Source organism: Mesoplodon bidens, assembly GCF_964165515.1.
Source record: "Mesoplodon bidens genome assembly, chromosome: 16".
In the NCBI taxonomy this organism is placed as follows: domain Eukaryota; kingdom Metazoa; phylum Chordata; class Mammalia; order Artiodactyla; family Ziphiidae; genus Mesoplodon; species Mesoplodon bidens.
In genome coordinates, this window is record NC_138173.1 from 15,601,701 (window position 1) to 15,622,508 (window position 20,808).

At 41.5% G+C, this 20,808-nt stretch overlaps 1 protein-coding gene across 16 annotated transcripts in view; it reads right to left on the minus strand.

The window, feature by feature from the left end:
• The window catches only part of NCOA2 (nuclear receptor coactivator 2), a 277,145-nt gene that overhangs the window by 28,895 nt on the left and 227,442 nt on the right, over positions 1-20,808 (minus strand). For 15 of the 16 annotated variants that reach the window (XM_081258051.1, XM_081258053.1, XM_081258047.1 and 12 more), the window contains 7 exons: positions 20,066-20,167; positions 19,632-19,775; positions 16,057-16,204; positions 12,941-14,213; positions 5,471-5,681; positions 2,924-3,130; positions 8-223 (listed from right to left, as the gene is read on the minus strand). In XM_081258051.1, the coding sequence (XP_081114177.1) occupies positions 8-223; positions 2,924-3,130; positions 5,471-5,681; positions 12,941-14,213; positions 16,057-16,204; positions 19,632-19,775; positions 20,066-20,167 (2,301 nt within the window). The remainder of the gene's footprint in view (positions 1-7; positions 224-2,923; positions 3,131-5,470; positions 5,682-12,940; positions 14,214-16,056; positions 16,205-19,631; positions 19,776-20,065; positions 20,168-20,808) is intronic. The other variant, XM_081258052.1, reaches the window with a different exon arrangement.

Sequence of the window (20,808 nt, forward strand, 5' to 3'; positions counted from 1 at the left end):
GCCTTACCTATATTCATGACCTGAGGCTGAAGCATCTGTCTTTGGCCAGGCTGGCTGTTGGGTCTCATGGGGATGCTGGCTGTCGGGTTCCGAATCATACCTCCTTGGATCGGCCGGTTCATGGCACTGGTGGTAGGAGCACAGGTGACTCTCACAGCAGAACTCTGAGGTGCCCATTCCCCAGATGGCAGGGTGGGCCGGGCAGCATTACTACCAATCATGCCTGCAGGCAAGCCAGAGAAAACGGAGGTGCAGTGAATGGAAACACAGTCAGCACGTATGAACACCAGATGATCTTACTCCGGTACGAGACGTTCATTCTCGGTACACGGTCAGCCCAACAGCTCAGGCCCTCACCGGGACAGACGTGGGCCCCTGGCTAAGAAATACGAGGTGGCGATTCCTACGAAGTTTTTCACAACGCAGACCTGCCACTGTTTACAGTTCGGAAAAGCTGTTAAAATTGTTCCCATATGTACTTAGAAACAGGTGCTGTGGCATGTGGATAACCCCAACTTCCTTCCTCAGGAAGTGAATCACATTAGCTGATATACACGTCAATGCTTTACTTTCCAAAAGAGAGGCGAGGCTAAGAGGAGCAAGGTAAAAACTGATAATCAATATTCTAATTAAAAACCCAAATCACAGAGAATATCCCATGAAGCCCCAGCCAGACTTTCCATCCCCAAATCCCTTTCTGAGCATTATAATTTGTTAAGCTTCCAAGCTGACCAAAGCAGCCTCGGAAGCTGGGGGAATGACAGTATCTTTCCACTCCAGTTCTTTCTGGACAAGGCAAGCGAGCGCCACCCACTTCGGTGGACCTGGACCACCACATTCCTGGCGACGTAGGTCTAGGCTGCGCTGGGACAGATTTGTAAAAACCCTTCTATACGTGAGACATTAACAGCTGTGTGACCACACACACCAGTGAGAAGAGCACAACATTGCTGGGCAGATCGTGTGTTTGCTCTCTCTGGCCTGCCCCCCGAGATGCTGGCAATGGCCAGACATGGGCTAAGACTTGATATCCTAAAGGGGAACAGCCCCAACTGAGGACCCTTCATTCTGAAGCGTTTAATAATGGATGTGTAACAGTTCTGCTTTCAGAGACATGGCTTGCTTTCATTTACTTTAATTATGATAAACAACTAAAAATAGGGTTATTATTTCAGAAATGGAGAGAACATGTACTGTGGATGGTTTTTCACTGGTGAAATGAGAATGTGCTACATTAGGATGATTTAGAGTAAAGGGTAATTAGACTGAACAAGTTAGAACAATATTATGTTAATACATATTTTAAAAACCGTTTTAAGGCTAGGTTTGAATTATACAAAGATGTGGGAGAAAAGGCATTTTCTTTTTCAAAAAAATCTATGATCTAATTAATATAACAAGATTATAGAAAGCATAGAAAGCAGGAGGGAAAATAATCCATACTTCGAAATATTAATGCAATTGTAGCCAGGGTAGTCTCTTTCAGGTTTTTTTCATTTTTCTTTTTGAAACAAAGCACAGGCATTGTAGGATCTTCACAGCCTGGATGCCAGTCATCTCCAGGCTGCCCAGATTTGAATATAGGTATATCCCCAAATTCCTAAAGATTCCTCCAAGAACCCAGATCTTCTTGTATTCCAATAAGAAGAAGCCACCTTTCATAAATCATTGGCTCCTTTTCTCTTACAGAATTTTACGTAAGTCAATATTTTACTTATATAAATCAATACTTTATTGTAAAAATAATGTAAAACTAATATGGCATTGTTTCTGCGAATAAATAAATAAGGGATGTAGTCAGTGCCTGGCACGTATAGTAGGCACCTAATAAATACCTGCTGAATGAATAAACTATTTTAATACAACATTCTTCACATTTCCCATGAATTGCTTACCAACAACAGAAAGTTAAAAAAGAAATCCATCTTTTCAACCCTTAGACTGAACTCTTATTTTCTGTTAACTATCTAAATGGCAATGTGTATACAGGGATTACAGATAAGAATTAAAACCCATGAATATAAGTTCTTTTTATAATATCTGTTTCTTTCAATGCCTTTGTCTCCAGCGGTAAACTGTGAGCAGTTCTCCATTAGAAAACCTAGCATCCTAAGGGTACAGAATAACACAGGGTACAGATACCATTGGGTACAGTATACCACAGGGTACAGGACGTGGTGGTAATAGCAATCAATGCTGCAGCAGTGATTCCTAGCCTGAACTGGGTGGAGGTTTGGGAGTACGGTTGCTGCTATGACGGTGACTACCACTTAGGAATATTCACGGGCAACTTGGCAGACACCTTAAGTTACAGCAGGTCAAGGGCCAAACCAGATCACAGGCAACTTCACAGGTCTTTAAAAACGGAGCCCCTGGATCAGCTACTCTTAGGCCAGGCATACTACTATGTAAATTTCATTATTATTATTTTTTAAGTTCGTTATTTTTAATTAATTTTTTTTTGGAATGAGAATTGCTATCGTTACGAGTATAAAAGGTTGGCTGAATTTTAAGCCTTCATTCTGAAATTCGCCCAACACAAGTCATCAACTAACAGGAAGTTCTGGGGTTATCAGCAGATTATCACGACAAGCTAGCAACCACCAAATTATTTTACACATATCACTACAATGTCTGGAATAGTAACTGGAGCAGAAGTGAAATAAGCCTATGCCACAGGATTAATGATTAGAACCCTTGTAAAAACAATGATCACAGAATAAAAGGGTCAGCTTACTCAAATGCTTTCCGATGTTTCATATACCACGGTCGCAGTGAAAATTTGCAGAATTTAGTTACATTCAAATGTTAGTTTCTAGCATAAAAAATTTCACTTGAAAAATTCTACTAGTTTGATGTGGATGAATACATCATTAAGTTAAATAACCCACCAATAAAGTTAACAGCACATTTGAGCCCTTACCTGTGCTACTGTTCCCTAAATTTCCTTGGTTTCCTATCATCCCTTGATTACCCATCATTCCTGGCTGAGGTATCACTGAGTAGGGACTACTGTTTCTGATTGGTGGGAAAGGTCCAGCACCAGTTGGGCTTTGCAATGTGATGTCAAGTGGTAAATTCTGGTTTGGCAATAACCTGCCCAGTTGCCCTGGTCGTGGGTTATTAAAAGCTAAGGAGAAAACAAATGAAAATTTAAGGTTAATATAGGATAATGGAAAATAACAACAGAAGTAGTGTTCAGGGAAAAGGTCGTTTGTAAAATAACAAAGATACGCACGTCAGGGACCAGCTGCCTACATAAAAGACAACTTCACAGACAAAAAAACATGTGGCACGAAAACACAGACTTGCAATCTAATCAACAAGTCTCTAATTTAAATTCCTGACAACCTTGCAAAACAAAAAAGAAGTAAAAGGAAAAAAAAGAACATGTCTATTATTTACCATATATTTTTCTCCCCAATATTAACTTCTAATATTCAACTGTATTTGTTAAGGAAACTACTGATATTTTTTTTTCATATATTATTTGAATTTAGCAATATCGCTTTGTCACAGCTGTGAAGCCATAAACATCTCCTGCATATAGCACCAAACCCAGATACATGTGGTTTGGACATGAGGCTAGCATTTTTTAATTGGACTTTCCTAGGACTAGAATTAGGTGAAAAATGTCTACTCTCATTGGAAGTTAAAATCTTTAAATGTGTGAACTCTGGTACCTGAAGTTAGTATTGAAGCTTTAGGGCCCTGTTAAGTCTTCTAAATACAGCTTCTTTAAATTCCAGATACCTTTATATTTGAAAGGATTCTTATGGTTAGTTCACAAGTTTATTGTGCAGTAAGTACTACACCAGTGCACTATACTATCACACAGACAACCACTGATTTGGTAACAATGTTTCTTCAAGAACAAAGATATTATAAATTACAATTCATAGAGCTAATATATTAAATAATATCAAGGACTTTATTTTCTCTGAATTATATAAACACAGTATGAAATAGAACATTTAAAACACGTTAACGTTCTTAACAATCAATAGCAGAAATAAAATATTTGGAAGAATTAGGGTTTAAATGAAAATGATGTACGTGCTTAAGCTGCCTTCCTCAGGTTTAGTTATCTGGTCAGCATTCAGTAGTCTGGATACCATCAGGAGGTACAGACAGAGGAGAAACCATGAGTTTTCAGGCAGTCCTCCATTAACTCCGCTGGGTCATGAGCATAAACCCGCTACTGTGTTTCTTACTCACTTCTCAACTCTCTGACTTTGTGATCTCTCATAGGCCATAAGCAACCCTCCATTCCCTAAGAAGCAGGCACGTTTGACAGATAACAAGCAAAAACTCTGTGTCGTTTTACCCTTTTCAGAATGATCACGAATCACTCTGAGAAAAGATCTATTAATCAAGGATATTTTGTGATTTGGTTGATGGTTGCCGCCATTTCTGATTTGAGAACAGATGCTAAGCTTTGGGTCAAACTGTATTTGAAGAGGGAAAAATCATTCTGTTCACCAATTTAACACTGAAGAGGTTCTCTGTCTTTCTACAGATCATGTCCCTAGCGCAGGAAAGATATTTTCTTCTGCGCAAAACTATTGGACAACTTTAGCTAACTATCAAGTTTGTAAACTAAGTGGAGAAAGACCTCATCTTAAACTTACAAAAATATAAAATAGGGAATTCCCTGGTGGTCCAGTGGTTAAGACTCTGAACTTCCACTGCAGGGGGCACAGGTTCGATCCCTGGCCGGGGAACTAAGATCCCGCATGCTGCACAGTGCGGCCAAAAAAACCCCCAAAAAACAAAAAAAGCAGGGAACTGAGATCCTGCAAGCCGCACAGTGTGGCCAAATAAATAAATAAATAAATAAATAAATAAAATTTAAAAAATAAAAGTAAGTGATAAAAAATGTCACTTATAAAACAGTCTAAGGTCTTCCAGCTGTATATCCTACTAATTAAACTTAAGATGCACTTAGAAAACATTTATATGATAAATTTCCATGTAAAATGGATATTTATATGAGGATTCCTAAGAGACAGGACAAGATATTTTTAATGTGTGTAGCCCTCTCATGTATGAGTATTTTGATAAAAAAATTTTAGTAGTATATTATTCCTGAAAAGTCAGCATAACTTTCTAAGTTTCTGTCTTTTAAGTATTCAGCCATATATTAAGACACAGAAAATCTATTGTAAACTCCATTTCTGAAGGCAGTAACTGAAATGAAGGGAACTATGACAATCATCCGAAGAACTTTATCAATGCAGGTCGGTCTCACCCCGTGTTGATTATATTAACCACAAGCGCCTGCAGAAAGGCCATGTTTACTCGAATCCACCCTGAATACTGTTTTGAAGGGCTGGGACGGTAGGTGGTGCTATCTGACCATAAAAACCTCGAAGTGACTAAGCTGTTTGCGTCAGATTTTAATAACCCCTGTTTCTGATGGTGATAACATGGGAATTTCTTGGCATAACCATCAATATCTCATACTCACTGCTCTGTGAAATTCGCAATGCTGTTTTCTGGGCTCCAACAGGTGTAACAGGGCTGCTCTCGGCTGTGAGTTGCATGAGGTCATTGATGATGGCTTGCTTGTCAACTGATCCAGCAGGGGCGCCTGGCCTCGTGTCTGGGAAAAGCTGTGGTAATTGACTATTCTGCAAATCATCCAAAATCTCCTCCAAGTTGTCCAGCTCACTGCCAGGCTGCGGTTAACAAACAGAAGAGTTTATCCAGTCCCACGCCAAGAGTGGGCGCCACAGGCCCGGTTTGCAATTACAGACCTAACCGGTGTAAGGCACCAGAGCCAAACAAGAGATGCAGACACACGCGAACCTCAGGCCTAACAAGTTAATTGATCATCTTTAAAAAAAATTAAATCAACAAAGGACAAACAATTTAATCTCTTGCTCCTCAGTTTCCTCATCTGTGAAAAGAGAGATGACTGAATTAGAAAGAAAGCTCTCTTCTAGCACTGTGATTCACTGGTGATTTATAAATTCCCCTTTGTTTTATGCTAATAATTCAATTAATTATGATTATGTGTATTTCTAATTAACCATGGGTGTACTATGACTTACAGTCCAGGCCTAGGTTTTGTGGTTACCTCTCCTGACGAAGTAACAACAACAAAAAATTGGTGGAAAATATGATCCAAATTTACATGAAATCAGTATTTAGTAAATGGTTATTTCCTTTTAGAACTTTGTTTTTCTTTCTTTCTTTTTTTTTTAAGAGCAAGGAGTGAAACGCACGAGGAGCTTGAAGTAACCATGAACAGCTCAGCCCTGCCTTTTCCATTTGAGTGGTGTTTTTTTCCTGCTTACACTTTCAGTTTCGAATGACACTGGCTTTCTCAGTCACTCACCAGCTTTGGTGACAAAGGGAAGCAGGATGAAAACACAGCAGATATTAATTTGACTTTACAGAAGCCACAAAAATATTTCTTACAGCTTTTCCCTTTATTAAAATAATTTCCTTTCAACTACCAACATTAAAATAATAAGGTACATATCACCACTATTTCACACCTAGTGCTTTTCTTCCAGAGAGCTCAACTGAATTTATATTCGTTTAAGTAGAACCTATCTGTGTGCCAAGTATTTAAAATCAGACAGCGCCAACCACGTAAGAAAATGGCTAAGTTAACTCCCAGGATTACTTTCTAGTGAAGAGCGTGGTAAGAATGATTCTCCTGATGTGTAGGTGGAAAAACACAAGTTAGGCAACTTCCCCAAAGTCACTCGATGGACTTTGCATCCTTGACCATGTGACTAACGCTTTTGTCTACACTGGCAATTCAAATGAAAGCATTTACATCTGACATGAGGTATACTTAAAGCAGAATGGCTTACAGTTTTATTCTATACACTAGAAGCTGCATTCACTAAGGTTTTTGCAATTTATGGCAAATGTAAATCTATATAGGAAGTCTTTTCACTGGACATAATTTCTCAAGTTAGGAAGGGTACAATGAAGTGATATTTTACTGGATTCTTTGTTCAGAGTCAACTAGCTTAGCGAGAACTTGCAGGTCCATTTTCCAGGGAATTCCTAATGCACTGTTTGCGCAATTACAAGACCATTTTCGAGTTTTTTAGTTTATCCACCCGTTTCTAACAAAAGAGGGAGGGATCAAACTTGGGAGAGCTACATCTTAGGTAAGGGTTAGGTTCCAAAGTTAGCATTCTAAAGTATAGACAGACACAGACAAGATGATCCTTAGAACGGCTCGGGAAGGAACCTGATTGTATGTCCCCTCCACCAAGGGCAACACAGCCAGTTTTCCCTCCAGAGTGAAAGCACGTCACTGCTTCTTTGGCTGAGTCCGAAATGACGAAGTTTACGTGGAGGCCATTCCGCACTTAAAAAGCCTGTAGCTACATTTCCACACTGCTGGAGCTTCAAGGGAACCAAAACCCAGTTAAGTCTCTTGAACGGTGGGCAAAACTGCTCACGTGACTTAACCATTTAATAGCTCTCTCTCCTTTTCTTTTTTCTTCTTCTGAATATGTATGGACAATTTTGGGTAAGTTAAACATGTGTAAAGTGACTCCGCTGGAAAGCTATCGTTACCATGTTTTGCTGAATATGTAAGATACAAACATCAGTGTAATAAGCACTTACTGCCCTCTGAGGACAGTGCCTGGAACATAGCAATGGACACTCAGTCAACCCGATGAGTTCCTTCAACTATTTTAACCGGTAATGTAAAACATTTCCCAGAATTAACTCAATTTGTCATAGAAATTCCTATCATTTCTATAATTTCTCAGAAAAAAAGTTTCATAAAGATGGATAGGGACTTCTCTGGTGGCACAGTGGTTAAGAATCCGCCTGTCAATGCAGGGGACACGGGTTCAAGCCCTGGTCCAGGAAGATCCCACATGCCGCGGAGCAACTAAGCCCGTGCGCCACAACTCCTGAGCTTGCGCTCTAGAGCCCACGAGCCACAGCTACTGAGCCCGAGAGCCACAACTACTGAAGCCCGCACGCCTAGAGACTGTGCTCCGCAACAAGAGAAGCCACCACAATGAGAAGCCCATGCACTGCAACGAAGAGTAGCCCCCGCTCGCTGCAACTAGAGAAAGCCCGTGCGCAGCAACAAAGACCCAGTGCAGCCGAAAATAAATTTATTTTTAAAAAAAAGATGGATAAATATCCTTATAGTTGTATCATGAAAATAGCTACAGAGGTATTAAGAGGTTCCAATAAACTGTGAAGTTTATTGCTGTCCTAGGAAACCAGGTTTCCCTACTACAGTAATGCTGCCTTGAGTATTTTAAAATTCATTGTTTGTGGAGGGGTGAGAGGGTGGGCCCTAATAATAAGCTACTTCTTGAGAAAGCTTTGCAGATGCCTTGAATGAGAAACGGCCCAAATAAATAGGTTCATATAAACGATAATAAAAATAAAGTATATTACTTTCCTCAATGGATGCTCTTGTATTTGCTCCCAATCCCAGACGTGTGTAAAAGCAAGCTTTTACAATATACATTAATAGTCTGGGTCCAGACTCCCACCTTTCCTTTTTACCTTTATTCTTTTCACACAAATAAAATGATACTTTAAACCATCTTGAATAGAAAAATAACTATCATAGTTTCAAAGAGTTCTAATGATAGGATTCATGATTCTTCCTTTGTGATCTACTCTTGTGTCGAATATGATGAGTTTAAAATATGTCTAGTTAATCTCTCTCTATATACATAGCTATATAAAACATTAATATATTTGGATGGTTTAAACCTGTTTATTAGTTCTTTATTTCAAATAATTAGATAATTTAAAATCCATGATATTCCTTGATTTTTATTTTTAAAAAGCATATATTAAAACTGATTTTCAAACTTTAATCTTTGCCATTTCTAAGAGCTGATCAAATTCAACTGTGTTTCAGTCTAGCTTTGACAAGTAACTAAACTCTTATTTGTCTTAAGAAAGTCATACAGGGACTTCTTGGCATTATATTCAGAAGGAACTGGTTCTTTGGAGAGAAAAAAAAAAAGGGCTTCCCTGGTGGTGCAGTGGTTGAGAGTCCACCTGCCGATGCAGGGGACACGGGTTCGTGCCCTGGTCCGGGAAGATCCCACATGCCGCAGAGCGGCTGGGCCTGTGAGCCATGGCCGCTGAGCCTGCGCGTCCGGAGCCTGTGCTCCGCGACGGGAGAGGCCACAGCAGTGAGAGGCCCACGTACCGCAAAAAAAAAAAAAAAAAAAAAAAAAAAAGGGCTTAACTATAGTGTTCTTAACTATGGACACTATAGTATATGAATTCATTCAGCTTACCATCAGAAAAACGCATTATGAAAATTTCCCCACTAGAGATAATATTGCTTTGCTTGTGTTTATTTCTTGTCAATATCTGGAGTGTGCATTTAAATTAATCTAACTGTCTCAACTTTACTTGAAATGTTCTTTTTCAAGGAGAATACCTCTACACCTTTGGTTGCCTAGGAATAAAATTTGACAACTAGGGGCATTTTCTTCGGTAGTCATGTAAGTCCTGGAAGGGGTGCGATTGATCACATGAAGTTTCTGATCAAACATTTCTGCCCCCTAAGTAAGCTTTATTTCTCATCAAAAGTTCTTCTAGTTCCTATCTAGTTCCTTTCTTAGGCATGATTTCTTCACAAAACAAAAAGATTAATGCCTTCCTTGAAAACGCTTTGCCAAGATACTTCGAAGTTTTGCTTAGGCATCTCTTCGAATGCTCAAATTAGCCACATCAATTTGAAGAGTTGGTTTAAACTATTTCAGGCAGAAAATGAGTCAGAAAGATTTTTGTAAAAGTTTTACAAAATGAAAATTGGACTTGATTTCTGCAATTTTTTCTGGTTTTATGAATTTTTCATGTGTCAAATCAATTTGTTTTCTGAAGGAAATATAAAGAACATATGTATTTTAATACATGTATTCTAATAAATTACAAAACAGTGTTTCAAAAAAATTTTTAAAAACTGTTATTTTACCACATTTGCCTAACATAAAATTGCTTTAAAAAATGGCAACACAATTCTACCACATTTGGAGGGAAATTTTCAGGACACTACCAGTTTAAAATATGGTTTGCTTTTCTAATGGAGCCAAATAACAAGAAGAAATTCTTTACAGACTATTTCTAAACCCTCATCATAAGTGGCCCAGTAGCATTAAGAAAGACCATAAGAGTACCATTTAGTTAGTATCATTTACACATGCTCCATTGTGTAAATAAGTATATAACTTAAAAGTCAGTGAACATATCGGAAATTTTTCTGTCATTGTTTCCTGCTGGTTATGAAACACTGTAGAAACAAATGTTTAAATACTCTACCTAGTGAAGAATGCTATTTTAGGTATAATGGCACCATCGAAGTACTTCCTGCCCTTAATAAGGTAGTGATAGGTTAAACACACACTGGGATAATGGCTCTTTTCTGAGTCAAAATAACAAGACAGTCAACTGTGCAATTCGGGCTCGCTAACAGTTTAACTTACTGAATAAAAATGTGTTGTGTTCCCCTGAAGTGAAAGAAAAACCTTTGATAAATTTGTACAGAAGTCAATAGGAGATACAATCAACCTGTATTTGGGAAAAGTGAAGGAGGGCGGGAAGTGAAAGAATCCCTGTTTTTTTTTTTTTTTTCTTAAAGTAAGTCATTCTAACTTTGATCTAAATTTAGGTAATGCATACTTCCTGTGGTAACCTTTCTTTTCAAGCTGCAATGTTTTTGATGTTAAAATTGCTCTGAAGCAGTACTTTTTTGGTGGAGTTTTAAAATGGGAATAGATGGAGGGTAAAACCAGGAACTGGGTTTCATTAAGAAAAAAATACTGCATGTATGGGTGAGTGTGAGTGTGTGTGTGTGTGTCCACCCAAAATGACAGGTTTGTGCTGACCACACTCTGTGCTTTAAGTTCCCAAAGTAAGATAATGTTGATCAGAAAAAACATTCTTTTAAATACCAATTAGAAACCTGCAAGTGACTCAAGGACTTTAAAAAAACAAATAGAACTTCTTCTGTGTCAGTTTCTCGTATGAAGTTAGTGGAATCGTACAGGTAAATACAGAAATGCCGAACAGCGCCCCCCTTCCCTGACCCTCTAAGTCCCTAGGGCCTCAGGCTTGGGATAGAAATAAATTCTGTTTATGGAGCGGGGGACCAGCCACTTAGCCACTAACCCAAGGGGGACCTCATGAGTCACCATCTTGCCCTCTAGCATGTGTCAAGAGACCTGAGTGACAGTGTCTCTGCCTGCCACTCTGAACGGCCACTAGCTCTGCGTATTCTAATCTAGTAAACCTCAAAAGATTAAAACATCTACAGCTGTCAATATGCTTTTACGCTACACTTTATCCAAGATATTGTTATTAACTTTCCGCTGAGCCCCTGGGTCCCCCATGCAATGATCTTTCAGCATCACAGAGTAGCTGGTGTAGAGAACTCAGCACTAACATCTAAGTTTAAGGATTCATCCTCACCAAAGGTGTTTACACAATTACGCTGTTTCCCTCATGAAGGGCACAGGGAATGGTAGCAGCTGTCCAGACATCAAAGTGAAAGACAGACAGGAAGCTGCGCGCTCAGGACCTGGGAGGAGGCCGGCTGTCCGAGCACGCCTGGCCTCGGCCCCGCCCCCTCCCCCGCCCCCCATCTGTGCTCTCCACCCCAGAGCTGCTGCTGGGTCAGCCTCCACCGGGGAGGTCCAGGGTGACAGGTGACGGCCAGGGGTGCTCCATTCTCGTCTCCCCATGCACACCTAGTCCCTGAAGACAGCGACACCTAAAATGTCCACTTGTAAAACAAGTTTCAAGGCCCTATCAGTGAACCATTTTAGGTAGAGAGGCCTGTGCGGCTTCTTCACTTCTTAACCCATCACAACTTAAGGCGGCGCTCAGGGATGGCAGGGTTGATGAAGCCTTGGACCTTTACCCCACCGGTCGTTGATTCCCCAGAAAACCCCTTATGCCAAGTCATTATTGTCAGCAGTAAATCATTTTTTTTTTTAAATAGGAAAATTTTAAACAGTCTTCCTTTTCCCTCTGTGATGTCACTACCTCAGAGTGTCATCAAGAATGACTCTGAATATCACTTTAGCTATCCTTGATTTTCTCAGGAAATTAATTTTTCACGTAAGAACAACAGATAACGCAACCTATTATTTCAGTTTTGCACTTATATTTGATGGTTCCGCTCTACCAACATCAAGGCCAACTTTACCTCCTCTCTACTCTCCATTTCCCCTTAAATACTTTTTATGCCGATGGTCGAAGAAATTCCTTAGCGTTAAGCAGAAGTCGTGATTGAGAATCAAGAGAGGTAGAATGATCTTCACTGAGTCTGAAAACCAGACAGACTCTGCTCTTAAAAAGGGAAAGGTAAGTAAAAAATAATTTAATTAAGTCTGTTCTGACAAAGCCCACTTTTGAGGAAGTGATTATCTCCAATTTAGGTATCTTCTAATAACAGGGGTCAGTAAACCCCAGCTGGCCTGCGGGCTAAATCCTGCCCACCACCTGTTTTTGTATGGCCCATGCACTAAGAATGGACTTACATTTTCCAATAATTGAAAAAAAAAATCAAAAGAAGAGTATCTTGTGACACGTGAAAATTGTATAAAATTCAAATATCAGTTTGACTGAAACCCAGCACGCTCGTTTGTTCCTGTGTAGTGTCTAGGGCTGTGTTTGCAAGCCAGGGGTGGAACTAAATAGCTGTGGCAGACAGTGTGTGGCCTGCAAAGCCTGAAATATCACCACTCGACCCTTTACAAGATAAAAGTCAGCTCTATAGCGACGTCACTCGTTGCTAGACAGAGTGTTTGGGACACGCGGCCTCGGTGAGAATGAACTCTGTTTCAAGGTAAGGACAAAGGAGAAGACTTATTTTTATCCAGTCACCTGAGGCCTCAGAAGGCCCCTGTGGAGAAACCCCCGATGGCTATGGATCGGTACACCTTGGGGGACACGTGACAAAACTTACCTGGTCGCTGGGCTCAAAGCTCATCCCCTCCTTCTCAGCTTTCATAGTGATTAATTTCGTGTTACTGGCAGGGTCTGTCTTACTGTCCAGTCGCTCCAGTTTGGGGGTGATTTCTGGTAAACCGGTATCTTTAGTATCATCCTTATCGAGCAGGTAGCGAAGCAGTGCATTCTCTTTCTTCTTGGGGCTCACTGGCTCCTGCTTAATAGTCACCTCGGACCCAGGAGCTGTGCTGCTGGCCTCCTGGTTCAGCTCTTTGCCCGTGGCTTCCGCTGTCAGCTTCGCCAAGTCCACGGGGGAACTGCTGTCCTGCAGGAGTCTGTGCAAAATCTTATGCTTCTCCTTGAGCGAGGTTCCGTGCGTCGACCCAGAGCCAGGCAAGCTGCCTGTGGAGTCCTTGTTGCTGTCCGACAGAGCGCCAGGCAAGGGCGAAGGCTCCATCTGGTCGGATTTGGTGGTTAGCAGCTGCAGGAGTTTGGTCTGCCCCTTGCCGTCGTGCAGTCTGCCCTGCCCGTCAGGCCTCTCGCCGCCGCTCCCGGCCTGGGGCAGGCCGGCCTCGCTGGCATCCTTCTGCTCGCCCGGGTGGCAGCTGCTCTCTGCTGGCCCGGCTGGACCTTCCGAGGGCTCCCCGTAAAGTCCGAAACAGTCTTTGGAGTCTAAGCTTCCCATCTTGCTGAGCGGGGGAGGATTCATATTCACCGGGGAGTTTTGCAAGTTGCCCATTTTGAGGTCCGGTGAAGCCAGCGACGACCCCAGTGAGACCCCGTGCCCCTCGCTGAGGGCCTGCAGCGCGTTGAGGGAACTGTTGGTGTAGCTATGGCTATTTCCTGTGCTGCTGCAAACTCCCACGGGGGAATGCAAGCTTCCTGCGGGGGAAAACTGACTGGGGGGGATTCGAGGGCTTCCGGCCACCCCAGGGCTCATGCGATGCCTCGGTGACAGCATGGAGCTGGGCTGTCCTGGATTCAGGCCCGGGCTGCTTTGTGAGGGGCTGTTCATTTTGAGTGCATAGTTACTACCCTGAGGAGCGGTTGCCTGCATGCTCGACACGTGGTTCATTCCCCCGGAACCACCAAACCTGCCCATGGGCATGCCCATTTGTTCCTTTGGGCCGTTCATGGGGAAATTTATATTGCTACTTAGGGTCATGTCCTGACCTGGGTTCCCACTGCACATGGCCTGATGGGCAGGGCTGCTCGAGCTAATTGGATTCAATGGCTTCCCCATCGCTTGTCCAGTCAGATCCGGATTCATTACACACACATTCTGCTCTCTGTAGGATGAGGAAAGAAATATACGATAAAAGGGAAGATACCGAGCAAGTTGTTACTAATTTTCGAAAATGAGGTCGCCTCATTTCTTTAAAAGAATGAACGACACGGAAGGAAAGGATAATACTCTGATGAAACAATCTGCAATTACGGGCAAGACTGAACATGCAGCGCTTTGGACCAAGAGGGATGTTTTTCAGCCCACTCATTAAGACGTCTGTGGTTCTACAGAGGAAGTTGTGTTTAAATTTGACTACTACTATACTGAAAGTATAGCTGCTAGACAAGACATTAGCGGGCTTCCAATTACATAACATACCTTTCTCATTAAACGGTACATTATCACGAATAAACTGAGAGCTTGTACCCTCTGAAAGAAACGACCCAAACGAGTATAGCCGCCTTCAATTATCTGCCCGATTACAATTCCTAACAACAGACCCATCTGTGAGCCTGGAGCTTGACGTGTGCTACTTGGCTCAAATGAAGAGTGAACTTAAGAGGGAAAAAAACTTGCCCCTACCTCTTTGAAACTCTGCAAGTTTTAGAGCCAATGAAGTCACCCAAACTGTTTAGAATTAGATTACCTGTCTAACAGATCCCCCGCCTGGGTCCCCCTGGAAGGCAAAGCAACAGCCTCTCAGCCACATGGAAGGAACTGCAGATCGTCCCGAGTCTGTGATCTTATTCCCCAGCTCGCAGGCAACCCTACTCCGCTCCTGGTCTCAAAGCAGGTTTGCTGAGCTGGATGATTTTCCAAACCCTATGAGCTTTAATTTACAGCTTGGCAGTCACTTGTGAGTTACCAAGCGTGTTCACAAATCCAAACAAAACAGGTTTCACAAATTGTCAAACACCAGCTTTCAGTTAGGGGGGTGAAATGTGGCACATCTGTAATCACTTTCAAATTGTTTCAGTTTGAGGTCGGATTTATTAACAGTTGGCAAACAGGGCTGCTTGGTTTTTTTATTCGTAATAAGAAAATAAATAATTGAGAAATGTAATAAAAGAGAACTCCAGAGCAACTTTAGATATCTGCTGATAGCACCTCATAAAGTTTTACGTAGCACACAGGTAAATATTTGCATAACTTGAAATACAATCATTTCCTTAAATTTGTGCTCTAAAACTATATGGTTATGACACTTTAAAATCAACATTCAATTTTCCTTACTTTTATTTTTTAGGGAAATGTTCACTACCCTTCAATTTAAAGTCTAATGTCAAAAAGTTAATTTAAACCCGAGAATAACAATCTAAAGTATTCCTTCTAAGTAGATGTATATTTGAAAGTTTTAGATTTAAACACACAGGAGCAGAAGTCATTCTATATTCCTGCCCTGCATGTATCACCGCTGGGAACTGATCGATTTTCTTCTCTGATGTAACAGGCAGTCAGTCATGTCAGAGCAAAGTTAGTGCTAGTCTATGTCCTTCCAGCTGGGTTTTAAGATTCACTAGTATTGGGAATTCCCTGGCAGTCCAGTGGTTAGGACTCTGCGGTCTCACTGCCGAGGGCCCAGGTTCGATCCCTGGTTGGGGAACTAAGATCCCACAAGCCACGTGGCACGGCCTAAATAAAATAAAATAAAACAAAATAAAATGAAATAAAATTCACTAATATTAAGGCTAAAATTCAAAGTGTAGCCCTACTTTGAATTTCAGTATCGGGAGTTGTCTTTTAGCCAACAGTTAATAACAATTTAATTTTAACTTAATTTATATTTTACATGCCTGGGGTTGGTCAACAGAAATGTCTACCACACCTGACAAGCTCTGGGATGATTTCCTGCTTTTGGAACCTTTCCTTGGGAAGGGCAGGTGGTGTCTCAGAACAAGGCTTACCTGTGCAGCATATGTAAAGATATCACAAGCTGAGGTTCGTTAGTAGTCTGAGAACGGATGAGCTTGCTCTTCGTTTGTGCAGCCACGAGAGTGCCGTCAGACAAGGAAAAACGATAGATCTGACTGAATGCCAATCCCTGTCTCAGCACTGCAGGCAAGCAAGGAAGCAGAACACATGTTTAGAAACAAAATCAGAAGGTGAGGGCCGGACAAGACATAATAACAGTAATAAACTTCGTTAAGTGTATTATTTTCCTACCAGCAGGTTAAACAGAGTTGTAAGTAATATTTCATGACATTAGAACATTATACATTTTTAGAAGCACATTTATCTTTCATTCAAAGTACCGATAAATTCAATATACTGTTTCCCCCCCACCCCGCACATGAAGCTTGGACCCTTAAACTATGTTCTTTTTAAAATCTTCAGTATCATGGCAAAACAGAGTATAAACAATTTATTAGCTCAAAACAAGCTTTACAATGATTTGTCTAAAATGTTAGGAAACAATGCAATGCATAAACATGATACCTCTACAGGGTACAATTTGCCTTTAATTTCTCTTCAAACTAATACAGTAGTAAATGTTACAGTAAAACTTAGGCCATTGAATATATTCTCCAAATATTCATCTTGAGGTGACGTACTGTTTACTCCATTATCTCACACTACTATTCCCCAATTCTGTTTCTTGGTGTGTAAGAAGTATTATTTCTGTGGTCAGGATAACAGGAAGTAAAAGATAAACAATCACAGGAATCTTTTCAGAGAAAAAAAGGCTAAACAGAAAACTGAAATAATAAAAGTACAAATCTTAGTGACATGGAATTGGTTTAATGTCTGGATAAAGAGTTGTTTTCATTTTCAAGACTAGAGCAGAAAATATAACACTAGGTTAAAATAATTTCTCTTAAAATTTCAGATTTATCTTTAAAACAACTGTATTTTAAAACTGTCAAATACTGCATATTAAAAAAGAACACTTCAATTCAGAAAAAAAGGAGCCATACAGTTTAGTTACCTTCTAAACCATTTTAAGAAGGCTACCATTTTCTACCACATAATCCTCAGCACAAATTTTGCGGGCTGACTAGTTAGTCCCAAAGTGGCCAAGCACATTCATCATTTCACAAAATTACCACGAGAGAGAGAGAGAGAGAGAGAGAGAGAGAGAGAGAGAGACAGACAGACAGACAGACAGACAGACAGACAGAGGTAGGTGCTGACACACAATGGGGATTCCGATTTTTTTGGTAAAATTTCACTTTGAGCAATTTCCCTGATGAACACCCCTGCAGTTCCAGGTACTTAGGGACATGCAGTATTTAGGTATTACTTTCTGCCACCAACTGCTGCATGATTACTCGGAAGTGGCAGTACTGGAAATGAGTTACTGTACATACATGTATCTTGCTTTGTACACCAAGTATGCCACTAAAAGGCGGCATAAATACCATTTTTATAATAGGACCAATATTTCCAATGGCTTATAATTTCAGAATTTTATCCGACCTTGGCTGTGATCCCTCAAGATTTTCCATTTCCATTTGGTCTATATCAAACACCTCTGTTGAGTAGATTTGTGTCAGCAAGCCCCTGAACGCATTCAGGAAGCTCCTCCATGTAAACAAAGCCTTCCAGCAGATTTTTATTCAATGCAGATGATTACCTTCAATCTGACTTACTTCACACATTTGGATGAAATGTATTTTATACACTGAGGAGCTTCCTTTCATTGGGTCCTAACATAGTGCCTAGTACATCTGCGTAAACCCTTTTGTAAGGAATCACGAAGCCACAGGATTAAATGTGGGGCATTGCTACTCAGGGCCCAAGGACACTGAACACGGCTGCTGATGGAGATTTCTTATTCTTTGTTACTATTCTTTTTATTTTAAACCAGATCTAGTGAAATGGCAGGTTAATTATTGAATTGTGTCAAATGTAGCATCTTTATTTCCTCTTACTCTTTCCCACTTACAGAAAAATGCTGGAAGACACAAATTGTTGGATTATGTGCTTATTTATTTCTACGAAATAAGGATGAAGAAGATAAACAGGATGAATAAGATGAGGGAAAAATAAGGGAATGGAAAGAGAGGTCATTTACCATGACTTGTACCTTTTCATAATCAGTCTTAAAAGCATAAAGTTTAAACATACAAACACTCTTGGTAAATGCCAAGGTCATGGATGCACGTTAAACGGAAGATGACCAACTAAAACTTGATTTTCAATAATGAGTTACAAATTTTTTCTGCAAAAATGCAGACGATTTGCCAAACTGAGTTATAAGGCACAGGGCCCCTGTCCCTCACAGGCAGCGTGGCCCCCATAGAATCCACGCCCATAACCAAGTGCCCCTGCCAGGACATGCAGGGTCCACGAGAGGAGAGTCAGAAGACCAGAAGGAAAAAGTGTCTCCCTCCCCCATGGAGTCCTGCTAAAGAAAGGATTTTTTTCTTTGTTCTCACCAATTTAACAAAAACCCAGAATGCACTTGAGAAAAAGTGATGCTGCAGAAAGAACCATGGGAGCAGCGCGGTGGTGAAGTGATGGCCAGGACGGGCCTCAGCTCCAGCTCCGGAGCTGACACTTAAAAAAAAAAAAAAAAAAAAAAATTATTTATTTATTTGGTTGCACTGGGTCTTAGTTGCGGCAGGTGGGCTGCTTAGTGGTGGCTCATGGGCTCCTGAGTTGCAGTACATGGGCCCCTTAGTTGTGGCATGCAAACTCTTAGTTGCGGCGTGCATGTGGGATCTAGTTCCGTGACCAGGGATCAAACCCGGGCCCCCTGCATTGGGAGCGCAGAGTCTTAACCACTGTGCCACCAGGGAAGCCCCAGGAGCTGACACTTTCTAATCGAAGGCTTCCGAGGTCATGTCACCTGTGTCAGCTCCCCACTGACAGCACAAGAGTCAAACGCCCACTTCCTAGGTGGGCTGTGGCGATCAAGGGGCTCACGGAAAGACGGACAATGCCAGGCAAAGGGCAGGTGCTCAAGGAGGGCTGAGTCTTGGGCTTAGTTCCAGGTGTCCTATTAACTAACTGTGCGACCTCAGGCAAGTCACTTCATCTCTTTCTGGAAACATCTGGGCAGTCTTCAGTGGTCGTCATCTGGAAGGAGGGCTTGGGATCCCACTGGTGCCTCTAACAGGAATTCACCTGCTCTTGCAAATTTCCTTTCATTATTATTTCCACAGTGTCCTTCTGATTCAGATGGTATTTCTTTTGCTATTAGAGGGGACCTCAGTACGTTGTTTTACACATCTAGAAGCCGTAGCATCAAAGACAATGATCTCTTTCCCTTTCCTTTCATCTGTCTTTGTGAGATTATCATGCCCAATTCGATTTCCTTCATCACACTCTTAGCCTTACAGGTTCTCCTATTCAATTTCCCTTCAGACGGCGACAATTCTGGGCAAGACGATGCGAGCACATATGAACCCAAAGAGTCACCGGATCCAGGTCCCCGGAGGTGGATTCAGGAATCACTGTTTCCGAGAAAGCTCTCATAAAAAGCAGTAATTTAGCAGGATGAACTTCAAGAAAAGTACCGTTTAGCGATGGTTACCTTCGTGGTGATGCCTCTTGGCGTAAGACACAGACTCCCCTTCGTGCTGCGCGTGGAACTTCTGGATGCACCTCCTCACCAGGTCCTCCCAGCCCGGCTTCATGGCTGCCCGCATGGTGCTCGTGTCCAGGGACGTGATCTTGCCTAGTAAATAACGGCAAGCATTATACCTACGCACTGATCTATTCTTTATAGAAATAAGTACATCTTAAAAAGGTAAAAATTTATTTATTTGGAATAGGGAGCACACGTGCATGGACCGAAAGGGTAGACAGTGAAAAGAAGTGTCCCCCCCGCCCCCGGGTCCAGCTCCTCCAGGCTTCTGCCCCAGCAGCAGCCACTACTGCCGGCTTCTTCATAGTTTTCTAGACCCATTCCTTGCATTTACAAACATGCAGGTATTCTAGAAGGATTTCTTTGGCAAGAAAATTTACCTTGGAGATCTTGGCGAGTAGTGAAACTTTCTGATGAGGGAAGAACTGGTCTCTCCTTCATGGGGACTCTTCTAGCCACACAAATCAAGCAGGACTGCAAATCTTCAATCACATACATTGATGGTTATCATATCAGGCTTTTTTAGTGTTTCAAACAAGATCAAATGCATTTCTGACAGCACAACCTTGTAGATCAATAAGGGAGAGAGCGACGAAACACTATGTACCTCCGCTCCTCCCTGAAGTGGGAAGCAGCTGGGGGCGGATGAGCTCGGGGAGCTGAGGATAAACCGCTGAGGCCACACGACACACGTGATAAAAGCACATCCACCATACTAGAGTCAACCATCTGAAACCATCTCCCCAGTGGTGGAAAAGAATGGAATCCTTTCTTATGAACTGGCTGATAGTAACAGCCAGCTGAATTCATAAAGAAAGCACACAAATGATGAAAACTAAAAGCTGATAGATACTCTGTCAAGGGTCTGTCTGCTCCTTGAGTTTTAGGTTCACCAAGATACAGGAAAACTAGATATACCTTCTACCCAACTATGTCAATGCTCCTACAGTGGCAATATGCAATTTTAAATGAAGTATATAAACAGAGTCTAGACTCAGATTTGGAGAACAAATCCTAGAAAATGCAGTGTGTGCCAAGTTTAGAGTCTCGGCCATGGCTAGGTTCTCACACAGCTCTAAGCATTTATTCCTTACCCCACTTCAACTGTTTTATGTATCTGTGT